We start from the raw sequence: 21,025 nt of genomic DNA, 5'->3' as shown, positions 1-21,025 counted from the left end.
AATAGTAGCGTAATGGTAACTTTTGTAGCTACAACAACCTTGGGTGATTTATGTTGGGGTTGATGCAGTTCTGTGTTATTTCAAAATTTGACTGTGTAGGCATAGATAAACATTTTTCTAGCGATACTATCAATAGATTCAAGTTACGAAACGGAAAGTGTAAAAAAATTAAAACATCCTGTGAAATGTAAATACTGAATAAATGAAAAATATATTGCAAAACCTTGGATGATATGCATGAATAATTTAGGGTTGTTTTTAAGTCAGAAATAGTGCCAATACACTTAAGTTTTTGGTCATAAAAGCCATCAAAAAAACACTTTCAGCTGAATTCTCAAAATGTAGGCATAGATTTGTTCCAATTCAGGTTGCAATTTACATTTGCATGTTATAGTGCATAAAGGTGCACCACTGGAACTAAAGTTAGCCTTGGAAACACTTCACCTACTCCTGCCTGTGACTGTCCTTAAAAATCTCATGTTCACTCACAAGAGTGACTTAATGTCTGGAGGCTGTTGTGGAACACTCTCGGGCTATTTGCATTCCGCACCAGTATTTTGCATGTAAATATTTAACCCAACAGCAGTTCTGGAAAGTCTTAACACGCATTTGAATACTTGTGAAACTTTAAGCTTTTCCATTATGTCATTACTGGCATTTAGACTTTGCATTGCATATTGGGATGATATGATGTGGTCCTAGAATGGAAATATTGTTTTAGGTATAGTTTAGGACACTTTCTGTCAGTTACTTATTTTTTTTTTAGAATCAACTGTTTCAACTTAATGTGTAACAAATATTTTATTTAAAAAATATTTTCAGATTAATGTTTTGGTCACTGTGTCAGATACTTATTTTTTAGAATCAACTGTTTCAAATTAATGTTGAACAAATATTTTATTTAAAAAATAATTTCTGATGAATTTTTAGGATACTTTCTGTCGGATAATTATTTTTTTAGAATCAACTGTTTCAACTTAGTGTAAAAAATATTTTATTTAAAAAATGTTTTCTGATGTATGTTTATTAAGTATTTAGTTGTTCTTTTGGAGTAATGCAACAAAACCAAATAGTCATGGAGGAATCTTGTTTAAGAATTTGAAAAAATATAAACTGACCTGGGTTCAAACTTTCGACCTATGAACTGTGAGGTCAACGCGCTAACTACGCGTGTTTTACGTTTATTTATTTTTTTTCTACGGGAAAATATATTGTCCGACAAAAACTGTCATAGGGACGGCCCATTCATTATGCGAATGCTTTCGTTAATACTGTACAATGCAATTTTATATTTCATCTCATAAAACACTTTAAGGCAAGTTCTTGTTCTACTGGTTAGGCATGGCTATCCTTCATTCCATTAGCGGCCTAAACGTTATCAACATGTAGGTACTTTTGAACCTGCTTCCCATTGTCCATCAGTTGTACTAGGCCGGCCAGATATAGTACCAAGTTAACCACCATCACCTGTCAGAACTGAGTTAGTATTTTGAAGTATGTAAATGTTTTGTGTAAGCCCAAGCAATGTGACGTTTGTTTGAACACGAATGATCAGTCATAAAAATGCAATTTAAAAATACCTTTGACATTTACCCATGTCGCAATATATCTGTGTTGTTTCAAAACCTAACATCTGTTGATATACAAACTCAGGTTGATAATATATTTAAGAGAAGTCACATCTGGCATCTCCGTCACTCCTCCATGATGGGAGATTATATTTTCCGGAAGCAGATGTTGCATAAGAACAACACACATTAAGTGATGTGCACATATGTAAATACATGCACACACACAAAGGCCCACTACACTTAAAATTATTTAAGTAGACAACCCTGCATCTTCATACACAAACCATGGTACATGTCATCTAATGAGCTAACAGATATACATAAAAAAACACAAACGCCTGAACTGAAACAATACTGTTAAATATGCAGATGCCATCTTAGTTTACAAAATCTTCCATCATATAGCTCCTCCCCTACTGCAAGATTTTATCCAAAACATCAACAATGGCTGGCTCTAGAGGTGACTGTGTATTGTCACGACTATAAGACGCACTTAAAAGTCTTACATTTTCTCCAAAATAGACAGTGCGCCTTATAATACAGTGCGCCTTATATATGGAAAATATGTAATTCATTGAGGGTGCGCCTTATAATGCGGTGCGCCTTATAGCTGTATGTACTATACACAATATTGTAATTTGTATGCCAAAAAAATGTGCTTAGTCGTAAATTTCTTGTTTCTGTACATCTCATTATACCCATCCTCGTTGTAGCAGATGTGATGTGTAACTGAACATTTAACATTTCAAATAGCTTCAGCTATATTCTTTCAAATTCTAGATGGAGCTCTTTACTTCTAAACAGGGAACTCTTATCATCATCATGATTTTGTCACAGTCAAAGGAAATTCCAGTATCTTGTGTTAATCTTCGAAATCACAAAAAAAGTTTACGAATTGTGGTATTTTGTTATGAAACTATAGCAATTACAGATAAATATCTATACATTTGATCTTATCTGACTCTTGGAATTGCCTTTTAATTATTACATTTCTTTCTGGTTCACTTTTTTTTTAAAGAAGCTGAACAGCAAAATAAAAATATAAATGCAGATGTTGTTAGAGTCTAGAACTCAATGAAAGATTTACTGAAACAGTTGAGATTTCCATTTAAAGGTTTAGAGAGCGTGCAAAGGTTCTATCTAGTCATTCTCAAACCTCACCTGCAAATTATATACACCCAACCTTTTGTACTTCTCCTTTTGACCACACCTCCATTAATTCGACTCTCCAGACAAGTAAACACTCAAAGGAATAAAGAAGAAAAGTGATCGATTCCCCATTCTTCAGTGAACTATCAATTGCAGACATATTGGCAGATAATACGAAAAAAGCAAATGCTTTGGAAAACCAGTTTTTACTAGTAACCAATACACAAATGTTGATTAAAATACTGAGCACCTGCATATGCACTGTGCAGATTTACTGAATGCAAAGCAGCACTTGATTGCTAACGATTCCAGTTACACAAAAGACACAACCTCTCATGTTGCCATGACGCTGCACGGTTGTTTCTAAACCATTCAAAAAGAAAATACTTATATCTACATATTAAAAACACAAATCATGCTTTGAACAGCACAGCATTGCATCATTAACCCAATCAAGATTTTCAAGATAGTACTAATGGGAAAATTGTAATATATTTTTGCTACTAAGTTAATAATTCAAATCTTCTGTTTGATGTTAGTAATATAGACATAATGAGCCCCTTTTGAAGTCATTGTTTATCCCAATTTACTGAGCTGTTTAATTTCCAGAACAGCCTGTTTCCCTGGTGAGGTGGACCAATGGTTGACCAACTTCATTCTTTGGTTCCTGTCCTGTCAACTGCACTAAAAGCTGACCTTTGAACTTCCCCAGACAGGGAAACCCGGAATTATGACGCGACTATGATCCAGCACATCTTGAATTCCAAACACCATGGATTTATTCTTTCAGCGTCATTTTCATCGATGGCAAAAGAGACACAAGTACCCGGTTACTGTCTCTCAGCCTGCAGTTTTGGTCAGCAAAGCACGAAGGCGTTCAAGTGTTGGCCTCCCTTCTGCAGCGTTACTGGAAACCAGACGTTCTTCCAGTGGGTTGCCACCACTTCCTTATCAGAGGCGCCCAAGTGTTGGCATTTTAGTGGCCAGTGGACAGAAACGACACTCCATTATAGATGGTGCCTTCACCAGCTTAAGTGAATCTCCTGAAGGACCTGGTTTGGGAAGAACTGATTTTTCAATAAAAAAAGAAGGGAGTGGATTTCATTACAAACTTAATGCACGCCACTCTTCCACACTCTTCTCCAGTGGGCATCGAAGAAGGGCGCTTCGCTACCGTCGCACCTCCAAAGACAATTCAATTCAACCTCATTTGCTTGGATCCTCCTTATTACTTGCAAGTGTGGCTCAGCTGGGCGTTAGTGCAGAAGAAAAACAAGCCGAAGAATCTATTGTATCACTTAGTTCCTGCTCTGGATCAGATGGTGACGATACCCGTGTGCAAGAAGAGGAGGAAATCCAAGACCAAATTGAGGCTCAAAATCAAATAAGAGATGGCGGGCCTAAATATCGAGTACATTTACCACAAGTGGTTTCGAGGCATGGCATTAAACCCCGACTCTTCCTCAGACCTCCACGTTGTTTAAGACGGAACTCTTCTCATCTCCTCCCAGCTGAGTCCATTTTTCGTACCAATGAAATGCGTTATGGTCTTTATGGTCGTTATAATCATCGAAGATCGAGTAATGGTCTTCAGGTTCGAAATACCCCGGTTCAGAATTCCAACAACTGCCTCAGTCTAAGGCAGACAGCCTTAACAGATCTAAAATTGGATCCTGAGCCACTACTTTATGAACCTATCCCCAACAAAAGCAGATCATCTCCTGTCAGTGAATCGGAGGAGTTGACATACTATGATCCATATCTGGAAACATGGGAGAACTTCCTATCGTATGTAATAAACTTGTTCTTACAAACATCCATTTAAACAAGCTGTGATAAAGGGTGCATATGCTTGAGAACCTGATGTTGTTTAGTGTGCATGCTTTTTTTATACTGCCTCCTTTGCTACCTTAGAGAATAGACAGCATTTTTATAAATTAAACATGAAGACAAGCAGTTCAATTTGATAAATCATACAATTTTGTAATGAAAAGATTTCTATTGAAACACTATGTTCAGGGAACATACTGTAAATTTTGCAAAATAGAGTATGTATATGAGTTTATGCCTTCTCATACAAATTGTATACAAAAACATATCTCGGTCGTTGATGTCTTGTATTTAATAGTAAAAAAAAAAACAACTAAAAAAAACCTCAAACAACCTTAACTAAACACTAAGGTAATGTAAACTCTTGAACCTCTGCTTTGTAGTACCTTTTTTTGATAAACACTTTACATTGTGGAATTTAATGCTCTATTTTTGATTGTTCATTAGAACCAGGCTTAATTTCCCCCCCCCCCCCCCCCCCATTTTTTTTTTCTTTTTCCAGGAAAGCGATAGCAAAATCTGGTCTGCAACACCTACCCTGTCAACCCAGTACTTCATCCTTGACTCAAACAGAGTCAGAAGCAAGAATCCGCAGCACTGTCGACTGGACTGTGAGTAAAAGAAACAATCAACCTGAATAACAATTTCAATTTATTTCTCTTTCTTCCTCATACATATGATTATTATTATTATTATACCTACATCTTTAGGAGTTTGCTCAGTATGGAGATCATATCTGGTTTGAGACTAATGTGTCTGGAGACTACTGCTACGTGGGTGAAAAACACTGCATTGCCAGAGGGCTGGTTAGTATTGCTGTTTAGTACGTATCTCGCCATTTCTTTTAAACATCGGCCATTTTTCCTTCTTATTTTCTAGCCATACATCACTGAATTCCTGTCCACTACTGCAGGACTACCTTTATTTGTCTCAAACGTTATTACTTTGTTACCTTTGTCCTTAAATAGCTCCCTCACATCTTATTCCCATGGTGGCCCATTAAAACACCCAAAATACAGCAATGAAATTAGTGGAAATTATCATATTTTCTGGAGTGCACGTAAGATTTCAATTACCATCTACTTGTGCATTGTCCTTTGACTAGTTTAACTGCATTATCATATCATTTTGTCTCCATCTGCTTTGTTTTTCTGTGCTTTTTCTTGATCTGCCACTCTAGGCCTTAACAAGAACCATGCCTGCGGTCTCCCATCAGCATTTTATAAAGCGAGGGGAAAAAAGGACATTTTTTTTTATTTTTAAACTACTGTTTTCTTCCTTTTCACAGCAAAAGTCAGTCACCCGGAGGAAGTGTGCTGCTTGCAAGATAGTTGTTCACACTATCTGTATTGAGCAACTGGAAAAGGTAATTACGATGATTATTATTATTAATATTCAGGGATGATTATGCTGTTTTGTGCTTAGTGGCATTCTTCACCAGTGTTGGAACAAACGTTATAACTCTTTAGTTTTGAAAAGTAATTTGAATAACAGTGTTTTTTTAAAATATTTAATATTGACTTTGTATACAATGAGCATGCATTCATGCACGCATATATAGCACATGCCTAACATCATCACACTACAAGTGTGGGAATAAAATAATCACATTTTAAGGTGAATTTAAGTTAAGATACAATCCAAAACACTTTTCTAGACAAGCCCACATGATCTAACTCATATAATATCCCTTTAAAATGAATGAATAAACTTGTAGTGTGTGTGTGTATTCACATGGATTGATAGCTTTCTCTAACTGCCAGACCAAATGTCCAAAAGTAGACATTTTCATGTCAATTTCTATTCTGGCCAAGTATTAGTGCCATCTTGTGGCATTTTGGAGAGTAGTATAGAAAGAGCTCAAAAATATAAATTGGTGTGTTTTCCCATAAATCATAGCAAATACTATTCCATTTTTAATAATAATAATAAGGGCAATATTTTGTATTAATACTGTGACTGTTTTCATAATTATTTCATAAATTAAAGTACAGTACTTTGTTCACAACTATATGTTTTATCTACTTTTTTTTTAGATTAGTTTCAGATGCAAGCCATCTTTCAGGGACTGTAGTTTCAAAACCAGTCGAGAGGTGAGTTTTACAAATGTGTCAATTTCTCTTTCACTGAAAAGTGACAAAAAAAGAACAAATTAAAATAAATCCTGCTCATTTTGTGTTCCAGTCCAATATTGTACGTCATCACTGGGTGCATCGAAGAAGACAAGAAGGAAAATGTAAACATTGTGGCAAGGTTAGTAGCGTTTCTTTTCTTTTAAATTCCTATTACCATTTTTTTTGAATGCTTAAAAATGTGGTATGTATTTTCAGGGCTTCCAGCAGAAGTTTACATTCCACAGCAAAGAAATTGTTGCCATTAGCTGTTCTTGGTGTAAACAGGCGGTGAGAATCTCAATAGTATTCTTATATTATCTCATATGTAAAAAAAAAACAAGTTCATAACGTGATACTTCCCTGTTTTAGTACCACAACAAGGTGTCCTGTTTCATGTTGCACCAATTTGAGGAAGTATGTCCAATAGGAGTTCACGCTGCCCTCATTGTTCCACCCTCTTGGATTGTTCGTGTCCGCCGCTGCCAGGTAGGAATCGATGATTGTTTGTTTACACAGTTGAAACTAGAAACCCTGTAAGTTTATATTATGTGTCACATGATACTGGTAAGACATATCCTGCATACTTTAGTCCCATTAGCCTTCTCCAGATCTCAGCATGACTAGGGCATTAGAAAATGCATCCTCATGACCTTAACGCTTTAAAACACCCGATGAATGGATGTAACAAGATCTGTCTGGGTGTTCACCTGCACATTATTTGTCTCGGCATTCTTTATTTCAGCGCCTTAAGTTACATCCATTGGGTTGGAAACAATAATGATAATTCTGTAATGGTGTGGAAGTGAAATAAGGTTGACTTGCAGCACTTTGTGGTTATAAGGACACGAAATGTCACAAAGGCAAATAAAATGTAATCCTTGTTGTTTTTGTAAAGCTCATAAGCAGGCAAACTGTCAGTGAGGCATACATTCAGACATCTTTGACTCATTCTCTGCGTTCAAATAGGCTTCTACCAAGACAAGTAAGAAGAAAAAAAGGACATCCTTCAAGAGGAAAAGCAGTAAAAAAGGAGTTGAGGTACATTATTAACACTATAAAATATCCAAGTTACTTCTAGGAGGAATGAATTTACTCCATAGAAGTACCACTGCATATTGAGTATGCCAATTTAGTTGTTTTTTGCAGTAAATAATGGAAGATATTTATGCAAAACATGGTGAAACAAAAATGAGCCAAATTGGCAATTCACAAACATGTACTTCTCCAAAGCGCTTCTAAAATCTATATTTTTACTCTTTTTAGGGATTGCCCTGACACTGATTTGATTATCTAGTGCTTATATGTCTTTCTTTATTTTTGAATGACTTATGACTTTTATCATTTCCACTTCTGAGGATACGTACTGTCATTTTTATTTAAATGAATTTGGTTACTCACAGGATGTACGACAGTCGAAGCCCTTCATTATCAGGCCTATCTCTTCTTCATTGATGAAACCACTGGTGGTGTTTGTCAACCCTAAAAGTGGAGGAAATCAGGTATTTCAAAGTATATCCTGAGAGTCTTAAGACTACTATGTTCATTATGGGTTATTTCATCTGACAGGGCACTAAAATCCTTCAGTCTTTTATGTGGTATCTGAATCCGAGGCAAGTTTTTGACCTGAGCCAAGGAGGACCCAAAGAAGGGTAACTATTTACCGATGTACAGTGTTCCCTCGCATATCACGCTTAATGGGGACCGGGACCACCCGCGATAAGTGCATTTCTGCGAAGTAGGGATTCCCCTTTAAAAATGCTTAATTTGAATTTAATTCCAAAAAAAAATGTTTTATTTTTTTATTTTTTATTTTTTACCCCCCTGTATACAGTACACCATATAAAATACGGGTAGAGAGAGTGAAATTCATGTTATAACCAAAAAACTGTAAAATATGTTGTTTCAATGTAATATTTGTAATATTTTTTTTCCAAAGAAAATCCGCAAAGCTCTGAGTCCGCGATAGCTGAACCGCGAAATAGCGGGGGAACACTGTATTTGAATTTGCATTTCTAATTCACCACTAACTGCGATTACATATCTAGCTTGGAGCTTTATCGTAAAGTTCATAACCTGAGGATTCTGGCCTGCGGAGGAGATGGAACAGTAAGTAATTGAAGTGAACACAATCAAATTGCAGCTCTATCAAATGTGCCATATTTACTTACTTTTAACAATCATAGCTTCTCATTTATGGTGAATAGAAGTGTATCATCAGAACCAAAATGTAGTACTTTCCCCTTTTGATAGAACTCACTCATGCCTTTTTGTGGTGTCGAGTACATGATGTAACTTGTCCTGTTAAGGTATTTCTAATATTTTTGACTCTTCTATATGCATTTGCGTGTGTGTGTAATCAGGTGGGATGGATCCTGTCTTCCCTCGATGAACTTGGATTGAATCCTCAACCTCCTGTTGCTGTGTTACCACTTGGGACAGGAAATGACCTTGCTAGAACTCTTAACTGGGGAGGGGTGAGTCAGAATAGCAGAAATAGCAAAATCACTTACAATTTATACTAACAAAAAGAAGCCATGGAACTGCTTCACTTTAGTTTTAAGTGACTCAGTATCGATTATACATTGAAAAGAAACATGGAGGAGAAAATAGAGAAATTGTATCTGTTTTTAAATTTAACAAGTGTATGTCAAAAGTAAAATAGAACATTTTAGCAAAGTCACATACTATGAAGACCCGAATAATAGTAGGCACTGGAATAATAGTAGGGAGTGGAAAATTCCAAATGAATTAATAATAGTAGGCACCAGAATAATAGTAGGCTGTGGAAAATTCCAAAAATAATGAATTTTAGTAGTTGTAGTACTATTATTCCGGTGCCTACTAATATTCATTATTTTTGGAATTTTCCACTCCCTACTATTATTCCAGTGCCTACTATTATTCGGGTCTTCATAGTACTATGGTGGATACAGGAATGATTTTCTTGATATTTCCGCACAGGGCTATACAGACGAACCTTTATCCAAGATTCTGCCTCATGTTGAGGATGGAACTGTGGTCCAGCTTGACAGGTGGAACCTACGGGTGGAAGCTAACCAGAGTGCAGGCGCTGAGGTGGATGAGCAGCAAACTGATAAGGTTTGACACATTATCACCGTTACATTGAAAAAACCCTTTCATACTGTTTCTTCACAGTATTACAAAGACGAGATTTCATGGACTGATCAAATGAATTTGGCAAGAAAAAACATCTCAACTCTTTTCTCATATTTTTGGAAAATGAGAGATTTAGAAAATAACAATAAAATAGCAATGCTACAACTATTTTTCTGCTAATCTAATAATATCCCTTAATCAAATTCCCTCAAATTAATTCTTACTCAAAGAAAAACAAAAATGTATTATTCAGTACTAATTCAATATTTATTGTTTTACTTGGAATTACTGACTGGTTCAATTGAATGAATAAATAAATAATGTAGTCTACAAATAATACAAGCCGAGTATGTTTTTCATGTTTGTGTGCAGCTTCCTCTGGATGTGTTCAATAATTACTTCAGCCTTGGATTTGATGCACATGTGACGCTGGAGTTTCATGAATCAAGAGGTATGAAGCCAGAAACATTTATTAATTATTCAAAATAAACCAACTCTGAACTGATTGATTGAGGGTTGTGTATAGTACCAGTATCACTTATCATGAGATCTTACATACTGACAGCCTTCTATTCATAAGAATATGTTTCCAAGTTGAAATTTACAGGAGAAATTGGATGGGCCAGTAAATAAGTTTGCATTATTCAACATTTGGTATTTTTTTTGGTCGCACATTGCTGATGCTCAAGTTTTCTTGCCTTGTTGAATTATCTGTGGCTTCCAACCATATTTCACAATCATGCTTTTGTTGAACAGTCTGAATTATCCATAGATAGGAATTTGTTTTTGATACTTACAATTCCAAGCATACAACATAGCTGATGCATTTATAAGTTAAGCTTCTTTTTATGTGAATTGCTTTAAATATTTGATAAAAAAATGTACATTTATCTACTTTCAATAACTGTATCACATGTCTATCTGTCATTGTCTTAGAAGCCAACCCGGAGAAGTTTAACAGTCGTTTCAGGAATAAGATGTTCTATGCTGGGGTGAGTTTAGTCATATTTTCACTAAATAGCACCCCCACACAGGTGGACCGACCTGGATTTGATCCCAGGACTCCATATCTGTGAGGTCGACGTCAATGTTCCCTCTAATTTTTCGTTGGTCTGGGCAGAAAGACAACCTCGCTGAGCGAACTGAGTAGCAGTGTGAACGACATCATCATTGCTCGCTATGGGCACACCAGTATCACACCTGGCATAAGCAGGTGTATGTCAATGTGTCATCTAATTTTTCATGTAAAACATGCTGTAAAACACGTAAAACATAAGAGTGAACAGAACCACTGGCTGCCGCGTAAATGGCGCCATCATGGGGCAGGGGGTAAAAAAAAGTTTGGATTTTATTTACTGCGCGCCATATGATTGCTGCTGTGCAGAGAAGACGAGAGTATTGCGCAATTGCGCACGCGCGCAGCTTAGAGGGAACATTGGCTGACGTGCTAACCAATCATCCAATAAGAATAAATTATTTAAACTGATTAAATGGTTTTACGTGTGTATGCGCACATGCCGTAAAGAGATTCCTTATTTTCTCCTAACAACTGAGGCTGTATTGCAAACTCTGATAAGAAAGTCAATTATCAATCAAAGTAAATTATCAACAAGTAAATGTGCTAATGTGAACAATACTTCATTTGTCATGGGTTGTTAATGGCCTGCCAACAATGATGAACGGCCATTTGTCTTCTTACGGGGTTTGAGTGTGGATCCGACATCATTGGAATAAAAACATTTATAGGTTTTTCTTTGTGACTGCCACACAGACAGCATTCTCAGATTTCCTGATGGGAAGCTCCAAAGACCTTTCAAAACACATTCGAGTGGTGGTGAGTATCTGTCAAACAAGGAGTTGCCTCTCCTGTAAAAACAATCACTCCCACTCATGTATGTATGTATGTTTGTGCCTGCTTGCCTCCAGTGTGATGGGAGAGATTTAACATCAAAGGTTCAGGATTTGAAGCTTCAATGTTTGGTCTTTCTCAACATCCCCAGGTTTGTCACAATAGCTTCTACTTTTACCATGAATAGCTTTGTAATCTTTACCCGGTAACACAGCATTATTTAAATGTATTTTTGATGGAAGTTATATGGATATGACAGAAATAGACGTAGCCTCAATGGGTAGTAAACAAAATACTGGTAAGTGAATAATGTTTATTTTAGCTTTTTTAAAAATATATTTTTAGATTTTACAAAATTATTTTTGAACCAAAAACAGAAAAAAATGATTAAAAATTTACAATCATTGATTTAAAAGAGGTAAAATCAGGAAATTTAACAAACATCTATATTCTTCATTTTAATTTGATCCTAAAACAGAAATCCAACACTCATTATTTACTTTCCCGGGCCACACAAAATGATGCGGCGGGCCACATTTGGCCCCCCCCGGGCCGCCACTTTTACAAACTGTATGTTAGTCAGAGATTGTCAAAATAATATAATACTTTAGTGTAATTAATTTGCTGCTTAACTTTTAGATTTGATTGGATTTCTATATTATGGCCTTACCTAAAATATGGCAAGTTTTTTAGCCATCCTTGCTACCATTTACTGGGCACAGAAACTCTGAAATCTCTCACACTTACCTAGAGACACACAATTTTGGAAATAGTTAGCACAAAATCAAAGATAAATTGACTAGACAGTAAAGATCTAAATATTTGCATATAAGCAATTAAATGTTTATATCTGAATCCAAAACAAATGGCTATGGAGCCTCAGTGTATGTGTCTGTGTGCCGTTTTTTTCAGGTACTGTGCAGGTACCACACCTTGGGGAAACCCAGGTGAGCACCATGAATTTGAACCTCAGCGCCACGATGATGGATGTATTGAAGTTATTGGATTCACCATGACATCATTGGTATGGGAATAATGATATAATTGTCTTGTATAAGTTGTGAATTCATCTGTTAGTGTCCTTAAGTCCACTAAAAAAATACTAAGTATTAAGGACTATTTTTTTTATCGATTACAAAGGAAGAACAAAAACTTTTTAACCCCTCTGTTTTTGTGTGTAGGCTACTCTTCAGGTTGGAGGTCATGGTGAGAGGTTGAGTCAGTGTCATGAAGTAACCCTCACCACTACAAAGCCTCTTCCTGTGCAGGTAAACTTCCAAACACATGAGGAATCACCAACTCACAGAGTTTTACACACATTCGCACAAAATTCTTATTGCCTTTGTGATTTCAATCTCCCTATAGTACTAAATATTCAGATTTCTGTAGTTCTCCGTTATTATGTTTTCTCATGCTGGATGATAATTGAATGAAAATCAATTCAGGTGTTTGCATTTTCTTCTCATGAAAGTGTAGGCAAATATTAGTAGTAATAGTAGAAAATAATGTTGGCAATGGGATTTAAAGTCACATTCCTATTGCTCAATATCAGGTGGATGGGGAACCATGTAGACTCGCTCCCTCAATCATCAACATAAGCCTTAGAAACCAGGCCAATATGGTCCAGAAAACCAAACAGCGGACATCGTTGCCACACCTCAATGAGTAAGTAATGTGCTGGACATTTAAAATGTGCTAGCTACTTTATCAGCAATTTCTAAAATAATTATAATGAATAATTGCTTTCATTAAAATAGTTACGCTGCTGTTTGTATCTCAGTCAACAGCCAGTCCCGGAGAATCTGAGGCTTCGAGTCAACAGAATCAGCATGAGTGACTATGATGCTCTGCACTACGACAAGGACAAATTGCGACTAGCATGTAAGAAAATGCCTTCCATTCAGTCATGGACACTGCATTTATTCTTGTATTCCTTTTCCAAACTACCTATGCTCAGTTGGGTTCGAACCCTCGACCCCAGAACTGTGAGGCCGATGCACTACCCACTCATCCAATGGGCTGCCCATGAACCTTGGGTGGGCAAACTTTTAGGCCCAGGGGGCCACATTGACTTTAAAAATTTGACAGATGGGCCGGGTCAGCACAAGATATGATACATATAAAAAAGTGCATCCGTTAACAGTACATATGAAACCTAAGCAGAAAAAAGGACTAAAGTATTAACATACTCATCACTCATCATTAAAGTAAAAAAGTATGAATTACGAAGTAAAGTAAAAAGGAATGTATTAAGAAATATTAAAATGCAATTTAAAAAAGATAGAGGGGCTGTAAAACATGAAAAACAAATAAGAGTAGACAGAGCTACTGCATTATTTGGACAACATCGGCGAGCCGGATTAAAAGGCCTGACGGACCGGATGCAGTCCGCGGGCCGTAGTTTGCCCATGTCTGGTCTAGACTTTTCTTTTGTGTCACCATCCATTGTCAAATGTTGAATTGAATTGAATTGAAATGAAAAACACATAGTTAATCAACATATTGTAATGATAAAATCAAAATCACTAAATAGTTATAGATAAGTGGTCAACATAAGTATGGTTAAAACAGTTCTTGAGACCAATACGGCCAGAACTGAGAGGATGCTCAGCTTGCCTTGGTGATCCTTTAAATGCATTGATAGTTCCTCATGCACATTACTATTGCAGTTTACGATACATGTTATTCTGGGCACTGACTCAAGATGGTGTTGTCGTAACACTTTATGCTTTGAAAATTTTGGAGTTAGATTTTTTTTCCTCCGTGATTTGCATATACTGAAATTTGTATCACATTGCCGTGGGACTAATCTGTGATAAAGAATATGCATTTAAATTCAAGAAGCATATGATCTGATACTGCAGTAAAGAACCACAATAGGGACTATATATTGAAATGTTTCCATGTTTTGTTTTCGGCTCCAGTACATTATTTATTATTCATCTTTATACTTTTTCTTTATGCTTCCATTTTATAAAATCATGCAGATCAAGTATTGTTTTTCTCATAGTGGCTATGGTGAAAATACATTTTGCTCTGTGTCTCAATTGCATTTTGATATTATATCAGCACTTGCTGTGGCTTTTTTAAGATGCACTATAAGAAGGCACTTAAAGAAAAATGGGCTTTGTGGTCCAGTCATCAGAAGAAAATCATCACTATATCTGTGCTACAAGACCTATTTTCAAAAGCCCCAAATATTCTACATACAACAAATCTTTTTTTAATCATTTATGCAATTTTTTTGGCCAGTTCTGATACTGAAATATTCTCCGAAAATCAGAACTAAAATATGACGCTTTCACCACCATTTTAGACTGTAGGTATGGTGCTCTTTTTGTGTATAGCAGTTTTTGTCCCCCCAAAAAATACACCTCTTATCTCTCCTCTCATTGGTCGAAAAAGTTTTAAAGGCATTATCTCGGTCTAATTCTATATATAACAAAATCCTTGTATTTAAGTATGTAGTTTCTTATTCCCTGTCCCTTCCTTTAACAAGTGGAGTTCAGTAATTGTTTCGTTTCTGTGTCCCCCCAGCTATTCCCCTGGGAATTATAGTGGTACCTGGTGACAGCGACTTAGAGACATGCCGAGAACATATCCAGCGTTTACAAGAGGTAAGACCTAGTGAGTGAAATGATCTGAGGCGATGTCATTGCTCAACGTGACTAAATGGGCAGTGGCATGTTGAAAAGTCTTTTTCTTTTTTTTAACATCTAGGAAATTTCCTATTCTTTCTCTTTACTCTTTCCATTTCCCCAGGAATTCTACTCTGTTCACACCTCTTTGAGATATGTGGGACTTCAGGTTGGTAGTGAGTGTGTAGTTATTCAGATATCTGTTGCCCCCATTGGCACTGTAGTATTCCGTTTTGTGATTTTAACTTTCTGTTTGTTGATTTACATTCCATCGGCTAGTTAGCTGGACCAGTTAGATATACCGTATTTTCACGACTATAAGGCGCACTTAAAAGTCTTAAATGTTCTCCAAAATAGACAGTGCGCCTTATAATCCAGTGCGCCTTATATATGGAAAAAACAGAAAACCAAAAACGAAAAACCACCACTGTCGGATATTAAACAAAAAACACAAACGCCTGAACTGAAACAATACTGTTAAATATGCAGATGGCATGTTAGTTTACAACATCTTCCATCATATAGCTCCTCCCCCACTGCAAGATTTTATACCAAAAAAAAATCCAAAACATCAACAATGGCTGGCTCTAGAGGTGACTGTGTAGTGAGTGCTTCATACCTGGAAGTCAATAGCAATTACCGTATTTTCGTGACTATAAGGCGCACTTAAAAGTCTTAAATTTCCTCCAAAATAGACAGTGCGCCTTATAATCCAGTGCGCCTTATAATACAGTGCGCCTTATAGTCGTGAAAATACGGTAATCAGGACTTTGGAGGTGACTAGCCGGTATTATATTGAAAAAGGTCAAGGAAATGTGGAAACCTTGTCAGAGTTGTGGAACCATTTTTCGTGGTATGATTGATGACATGATTTAGTGGAATGATGCTTGCAGTTATCTACCAATTTCAAGAAATATGTTATGGTATATTCCTACAAGATTTGTTAGTCTCACAAGGCTTCATGCACTACTGCAGTACAACCTCCCATGTTTTGATCATCCTCTGTCCCTAGTGTGTATATGAGCTGAATCTTTGGGTAAATTAATGAATGTTCCTGGGCTTTATATCTCAATGGAAAGGACATTATGTCCAGTCATTTGCAATCAAAGGATTGCAATCCATAAATGTAACAAAGGCTTTGGATCCAGGCTGCTAATTAAGATTCTCTCTCTCTCTCTATACGTTCACTGTACTGTAATTTCAGCGATTTTCAATATCTGGGTACTTTGGGATGTAACTTTTTAGAGGTTAACTAACCACTGTTTTACCAATTAAGAAAGATGTGCAATTAAAAAGTAGAAGACTGCTATGGTGCTGCACACCTTCAACCTTTGTTTTAGTTTTACTCTTTTCTAATGCATCCATTGCATAAATACGAAGGTGTAAAAATTACTAATAGTAGTTAATAAATTAAAATGTGGGAAAATGAAAGCCCTTAAAATGTATTTGCATTTCATGAGATATTGCATTTTATTGATATTCAAACTTGACTCCAAAAAATATCCATGTATATTGAAAACAATGGGATAAGAATCCCAAAAAAATGAATTTCTTCACATATCACCAAAAGTAAAAAAGATATAAGATTCTGTTGGAAAGGTTGCATATGACTGCCGAAGGTTTCCACCAAGGCATCAACATTTGCTTTCCTCTAATATCCTGCTGGATATTCTTTAAAAGCAAACATCAAATGCCAGTTCACACAACAAAACACCCACACACAAAATCTGAAAAGGTCCTACACTCAAGAGGCTGCATTGCACAACACAAACTACACGTGCTTTTTACAAAGAAAATATAGCTATCAAGATCAAACAAAAATAGTTTAAAAAATGGCTTGCATAAATGGATGTACTGTAACTTGTTGTATATAGAAGAGACATATTTACTGGCCACTTTTTTTAAAACCTGTTTGATGAATGCAAATTTCTAATCAGGCAATCATATCAAGGGTGTCAGATTTAGATATAATATTTAGATTTTTTTGTATAAATGGATTACAAGAACTGGATTAAAAGCCCTAAATATTATTTTTTTTCATAGATTTAAAACAATGTTTATTTTAGCTTTTTTAAAATATATTTTTAGATTTTACAAAATGATTTTTAACTAAAAACACAGAAAAAATGGATTAAAAAATTACAATTATTGATTTAAAAGTGGGATGATCAGGAAATTTAATAAACATCTATACTCTTCATTTTAATTTGATCCTAAAACAGAAAGTCGGCATTCATCATTTACTTTCCCGGGCCACACAAAATGATGTGCGGACCAGATTTGGCCCCCGAGCCGCCACTTTGACACCTGTAATATATATAATGGTAGCCAGATAAATACAAGTTCTCAAGGTAACAATGTACACTAGCTGGAGCGCACGCCCACAGAGACAGTATAGTATGTGCCAGTGAAGGTAACCCGCCGGCTGTGAACACCGTGTGTCATCGGGTCTTTAAACCTGACCTTTAAGAGCCGACCTAGAGGCAGTCTAGGTGGGTCCAGAGGTGGAAAAACAATAGCAGTTTGTCGTTAGATTGTCAGCAAACAGGAGCAGCAAACTCTATAATGAATAGACTTTCCTACCCACGCGAGGGGGTTTTGTTTTTCTAGTTGAACACAGTTTATCTTTTCATGGCTTCTGTCTATTAAATTGTCACTCTTTCAGTCCAGATCCTTTAAATTGTGCCTGAACTGTTTGGAATCCTTTGCAAGACAGAAAATGCCTAATCTGTAAAAAAAAAAAACAACAACAGTAGTTGTCATCTCAAGGTTTAGGCTTACTTTGCCTTTCATAGCAGCCAAATTTAAGTATACAGATTTGCCATTGTAAAACTGTACTGAGCCCTACATAACATGAATACTACATCATTTTCATGCAGATTTGTGACTTCATTCGAACATAGAGCCCTATTGTGTGCAGACACACCTGTAATAGGACGTTTTCTGTCGATTCGGTCAGCGTTTTACCGTGTAAACGGGCCCTGAAGATGTGCATACATGAAAACTTGGGCTAGTTGTCGTTTTCATTGATGAGCCATGGTGGATGTGTAGTGTGCTATTGTCCTTTTCAAACCCGCGGTAGAAATTATACAGGCTGTCAGCCAGACTCCTATTGTTCTCTGCTTGGAAGTTGACCTCTAATTGGTGATTTACTTCAGGCCTTTTCACACTTTCGGTCGAGAGTTATTCGCAGCGAATGTTTTTCAGCTTCTTTTTGTATTGTTGAGTTGTTTTGCTAGTAGGTTATGCTTCTTTCTGGAGAGGGCGCGATCACCACTTTGATTAGCGTCTCCCTTGGCCTTGCCAAGTCTTTCAGAGCTTTGAGAAAAGAGACGAAATTGCGAACATCACTCCGACAAGAAAAGGTTGTGAAGAATATCCTTTAGAATCTCTTATTATCAATTTACAAGAGACACAAGGAAATACAAGGAAGGCAGCTCTCATGGACATTACAGACAAATGAGCTGTGCAGGTCAATATTGAATTTGTATTCATTTTTTAAAGAAGCGGAACAGTCACAATAATAAGACATGCTATTGTTGTTCTTTATTCAATTAGGGCAATGACAGTTCTGGTGTAGAAAACGACTACCGTATTTTCACAACTATAAGGTGCACTGTATTATAAGGCGCACTGTATTATAAGGCGCATTGTATTATAAGGCGCACTGTATTATAAGGCGCATTGTATTATAAGGCGCACTGTATTATAAGGCGCACTGTCTATTTTGGAGAAAATTTAAGACTTTTAAGTGCGCCTTATAGTTGTGAAAACACAGTTATTGCTATTGACTTCCAGGTATGAAGCACTCACTACACAGTCACCTCTAGAGCCAGCCATTGTTGATGTTTTGGATTTTTTTGTATAAAATCTTGCAGTGGGGGAGGAGCTATATGATGGAAGATATTGTAAACTAAGATGGCATCCGCATATTTAACAGTATTGTTTCAGTTCAGGCGTTTGTGTTTTTGTAATATCCGACAGTGGTGGTTTTTCGTTTTTGGTTTTCTGTTTTTTCCATATATAAGGCGCACTGTCTATTTTGGAGAAAATGTAAGACTTTTAAGTGCGCCCTATAGTCGGGAAAATACGGTATATTACACCTGAAAGTCTTCTTGCTTGGTAATTTAATATAATGTCAATACATCAAGGGCTTGAGCATTGAAAGACGGTGTTAGTCTTTTTCCATATTCTACCTGGTCCAAATATTTCCTATTCAATCTGGCTACAAATGCAGTTAAATAATAGATGTCGATTCATACACATGGAAATGGTTGAATGGTTGAACTGAATTGATCTCAAACCTCGTGTTTAGCCTGACTGCTCTGTGATACCTTTAGAGGGGAACATACAATACTCCGATACATGTAGAAAAAAAGGGCTTCTCTGAGAATTTCCTACAGAATTAAATCAAGGCTTGGAGAGGATAGATATGCAGAAAGCTCATCTCTTCAATCCTCCATTTGTGTCCCCCCCTCGCTGATGCTTGCGTTTATCCTTTTTTTGGTCTGTCTTTCATCTTGGCGGCCAGGGGGATCTTGCTTCTGGGATTGTTGCGGCACTGCGATGCTGTCATGCTCTGTCACCGTGACTTGTGTGAAGTAGGGAATACGGTCGCTGTTCATTTGACGGCTTCCTGGCCCACCGCCATTGCAATTATGTACAAAATCAAACAGTGCTGCCATCGATTCCATAGACTTCAATTGTGAACACTTTCATTTAAGAACAGTCTTGATATTTGTTTTTATCACTGATGATAATATACGGATACACCGTGAGAGTTCTTGAGTCTTTGTGTCACTCTGTTGCATAGCAACCCAGAGGGATCCAGCGCTGTTTGATCTCCTGCTCTCTGGTGACTGATGATGTTCATTGGTTCTGTTTACTGATGGGATGTGCTGTGCATAGTCACTTTATTAGCAGCACAATGCATGCAGACATCAGGCACAGAGCAGCAATGATAGATGATAATAATGTTTGAATGAATATTAAGTTCATTGTTTTCTATACTTACTGGGTTGGGTATAGTTAGATAGACATAGTCATATATTGTATGATTTTTAATACAAAAACATTTTAGAATGATGTGCAAATCCGCTAGAATCCCCATCAATGCACTATGGGTTTACAGTGTTCCCTCGCTACTTCGCGCTTCAGCTACGGCAATCTCAGAGCTTCGCAGATTTTTTTCAGGAAAAAAGTAAATTAAAAATTTAAATATATTAAGTTAAAAATATAAATTACATCATTTTACAAGAGGTGGAAACAAAATATTCAATAAGAATTAGTAATTGCATCAAAAAAAAAGGCCAAAGAAATGGTCAATAACATGATGAGAGTTCAGGAATGGCATTGATGATGTCATGGCTGTTTACAGGCACATCTTCACTGCCCAAAAAAAACTGTTAATAACTCCCAATAACGATGTTTCTTACGTGCAAAAAAACTGCAGAAGATCCTCCATCCGGACTACTATGATGTTTTTTCTTGGTGGTGTTTTTGTGCACTTGTTATACGTTTTTTAAAGTATTTTTGAAGGGGCACGCCTACTTCGCGGAAATGCAGCTATTGCGGAGGGTCCCGGTCCCAATTAACCGCGATAACCGAGGCAACACTGTACTTCATTTTGTTGCCCAATATTCTTTCAATGATCTCTCTCTTCTATCAGATTCAAGTCAAGACATACACTTGACCACAAGCTATTGTGTTGTTACCTTCTTTTCTTAAAATGAACATTTGCCCCTGTCTGAAGTGTTG

The 21,025-nt window shown here is 36.6% G+C and overlaps 1 protein-coding gene across 6 annotated transcripts in view; it reads left to right on the top strand.

The window, feature by feature from the left end:
• The window catches only part of LOC144180878 (diacylglycerol kinase zeta-like), a 48,073-nt gene that overhangs the window by 8,347 nt on the left and 18,701 nt on the right, over nt 1–21,025 (top strand). For 2 of the 6 annotated variants that reach the window (XM_077730066.1, XM_077722427.1), the window contains exons 2-25: nt 3,335–4,508; nt 5,053–5,161; nt 5,261–5,356; nt 5,839–5,916; nt 6,587–6,643; nt 6,735–6,803; nt 6,881–6,952; nt 7,034–7,150; nt 7,631–7,702; nt 8,065–8,163; nt 8,231–8,313; nt 8,710–8,770; nt 9,025–9,138; nt 9,626–9,763; nt 10,154–10,232; nt 10,718–10,773; nt 11,553–11,615; nt 11,708–11,781; nt 12,543–12,654; nt 12,812–12,898; nt 13,183–13,295; nt 13,411–13,511; nt 15,168–15,247; nt 15,393–15,437. In XM_077730066.1, coding sequence (XP_077586192.1) covers nt 3,493–4,508; nt 5,053–5,161; nt 5,261–5,356; nt 5,839–5,916; nt 6,587–6,643; nt 6,735–6,803; nt 6,881–6,952; nt 7,034–7,150; nt 7,631–7,702; nt 8,065–8,163; nt 8,231–8,313; nt 8,710–8,770; nt 9,025–9,138; nt 9,626–9,763; nt 10,154–10,232; nt 10,718–10,773; nt 11,553–11,615; nt 11,708–11,781; nt 12,543–12,654; nt 12,812–12,898; nt 13,183–13,295; nt 13,411–13,511; nt 15,168–15,247; nt 15,393–15,437 — 2,991 coding nt within the window. In that variant the 5' untranslated portion in view covers nt 3,335–3,492. Of the gene's footprint in view, nt 1–3,329; nt 4,509–5,052; nt 5,162–5,260; nt 5,357–5,838; nt 5,917–6,586; nt 6,644–6,734; nt 6,804–6,880; nt 6,953–7,033; nt 7,151–7,630; nt 7,703–8,064; nt 8,164–8,230; nt 8,314–8,709; nt 8,771–9,024; nt 9,139–9,625; nt 9,764–10,153; nt 10,233–10,717; nt 10,774–11,552; nt 11,616–11,707; nt 11,782–12,542; nt 12,655–12,811; nt 12,899–13,182; nt 13,296–13,410; nt 13,512–15,167; nt 15,248–15,392; nt 15,438–21,025 lie in introns of all 6 variants that reach the window. The other 4 variants (XM_077710849.1, XM_077709026.1, XM_077714675.1 and 1 more) reach the window with 3 other exon arrangements.

Source organism: Stigmatopora nigra, chromosome 1, assembly GCF_051989575.1.
Source record: "Stigmatopora nigra isolate UIUO_SnigA chromosome 1, RoL_Snig_1.1, whole genome shotgun sequence".
Classification (NCBI taxonomy): Eukaryota; Metazoa; Chordata; class Actinopteri; order Syngnathiformes; family Syngnathidae; genus Stigmatopora; species Stigmatopora nigra.
This window is presented reverse-complemented; position numbering and strand designations above follow the sequence as displayed.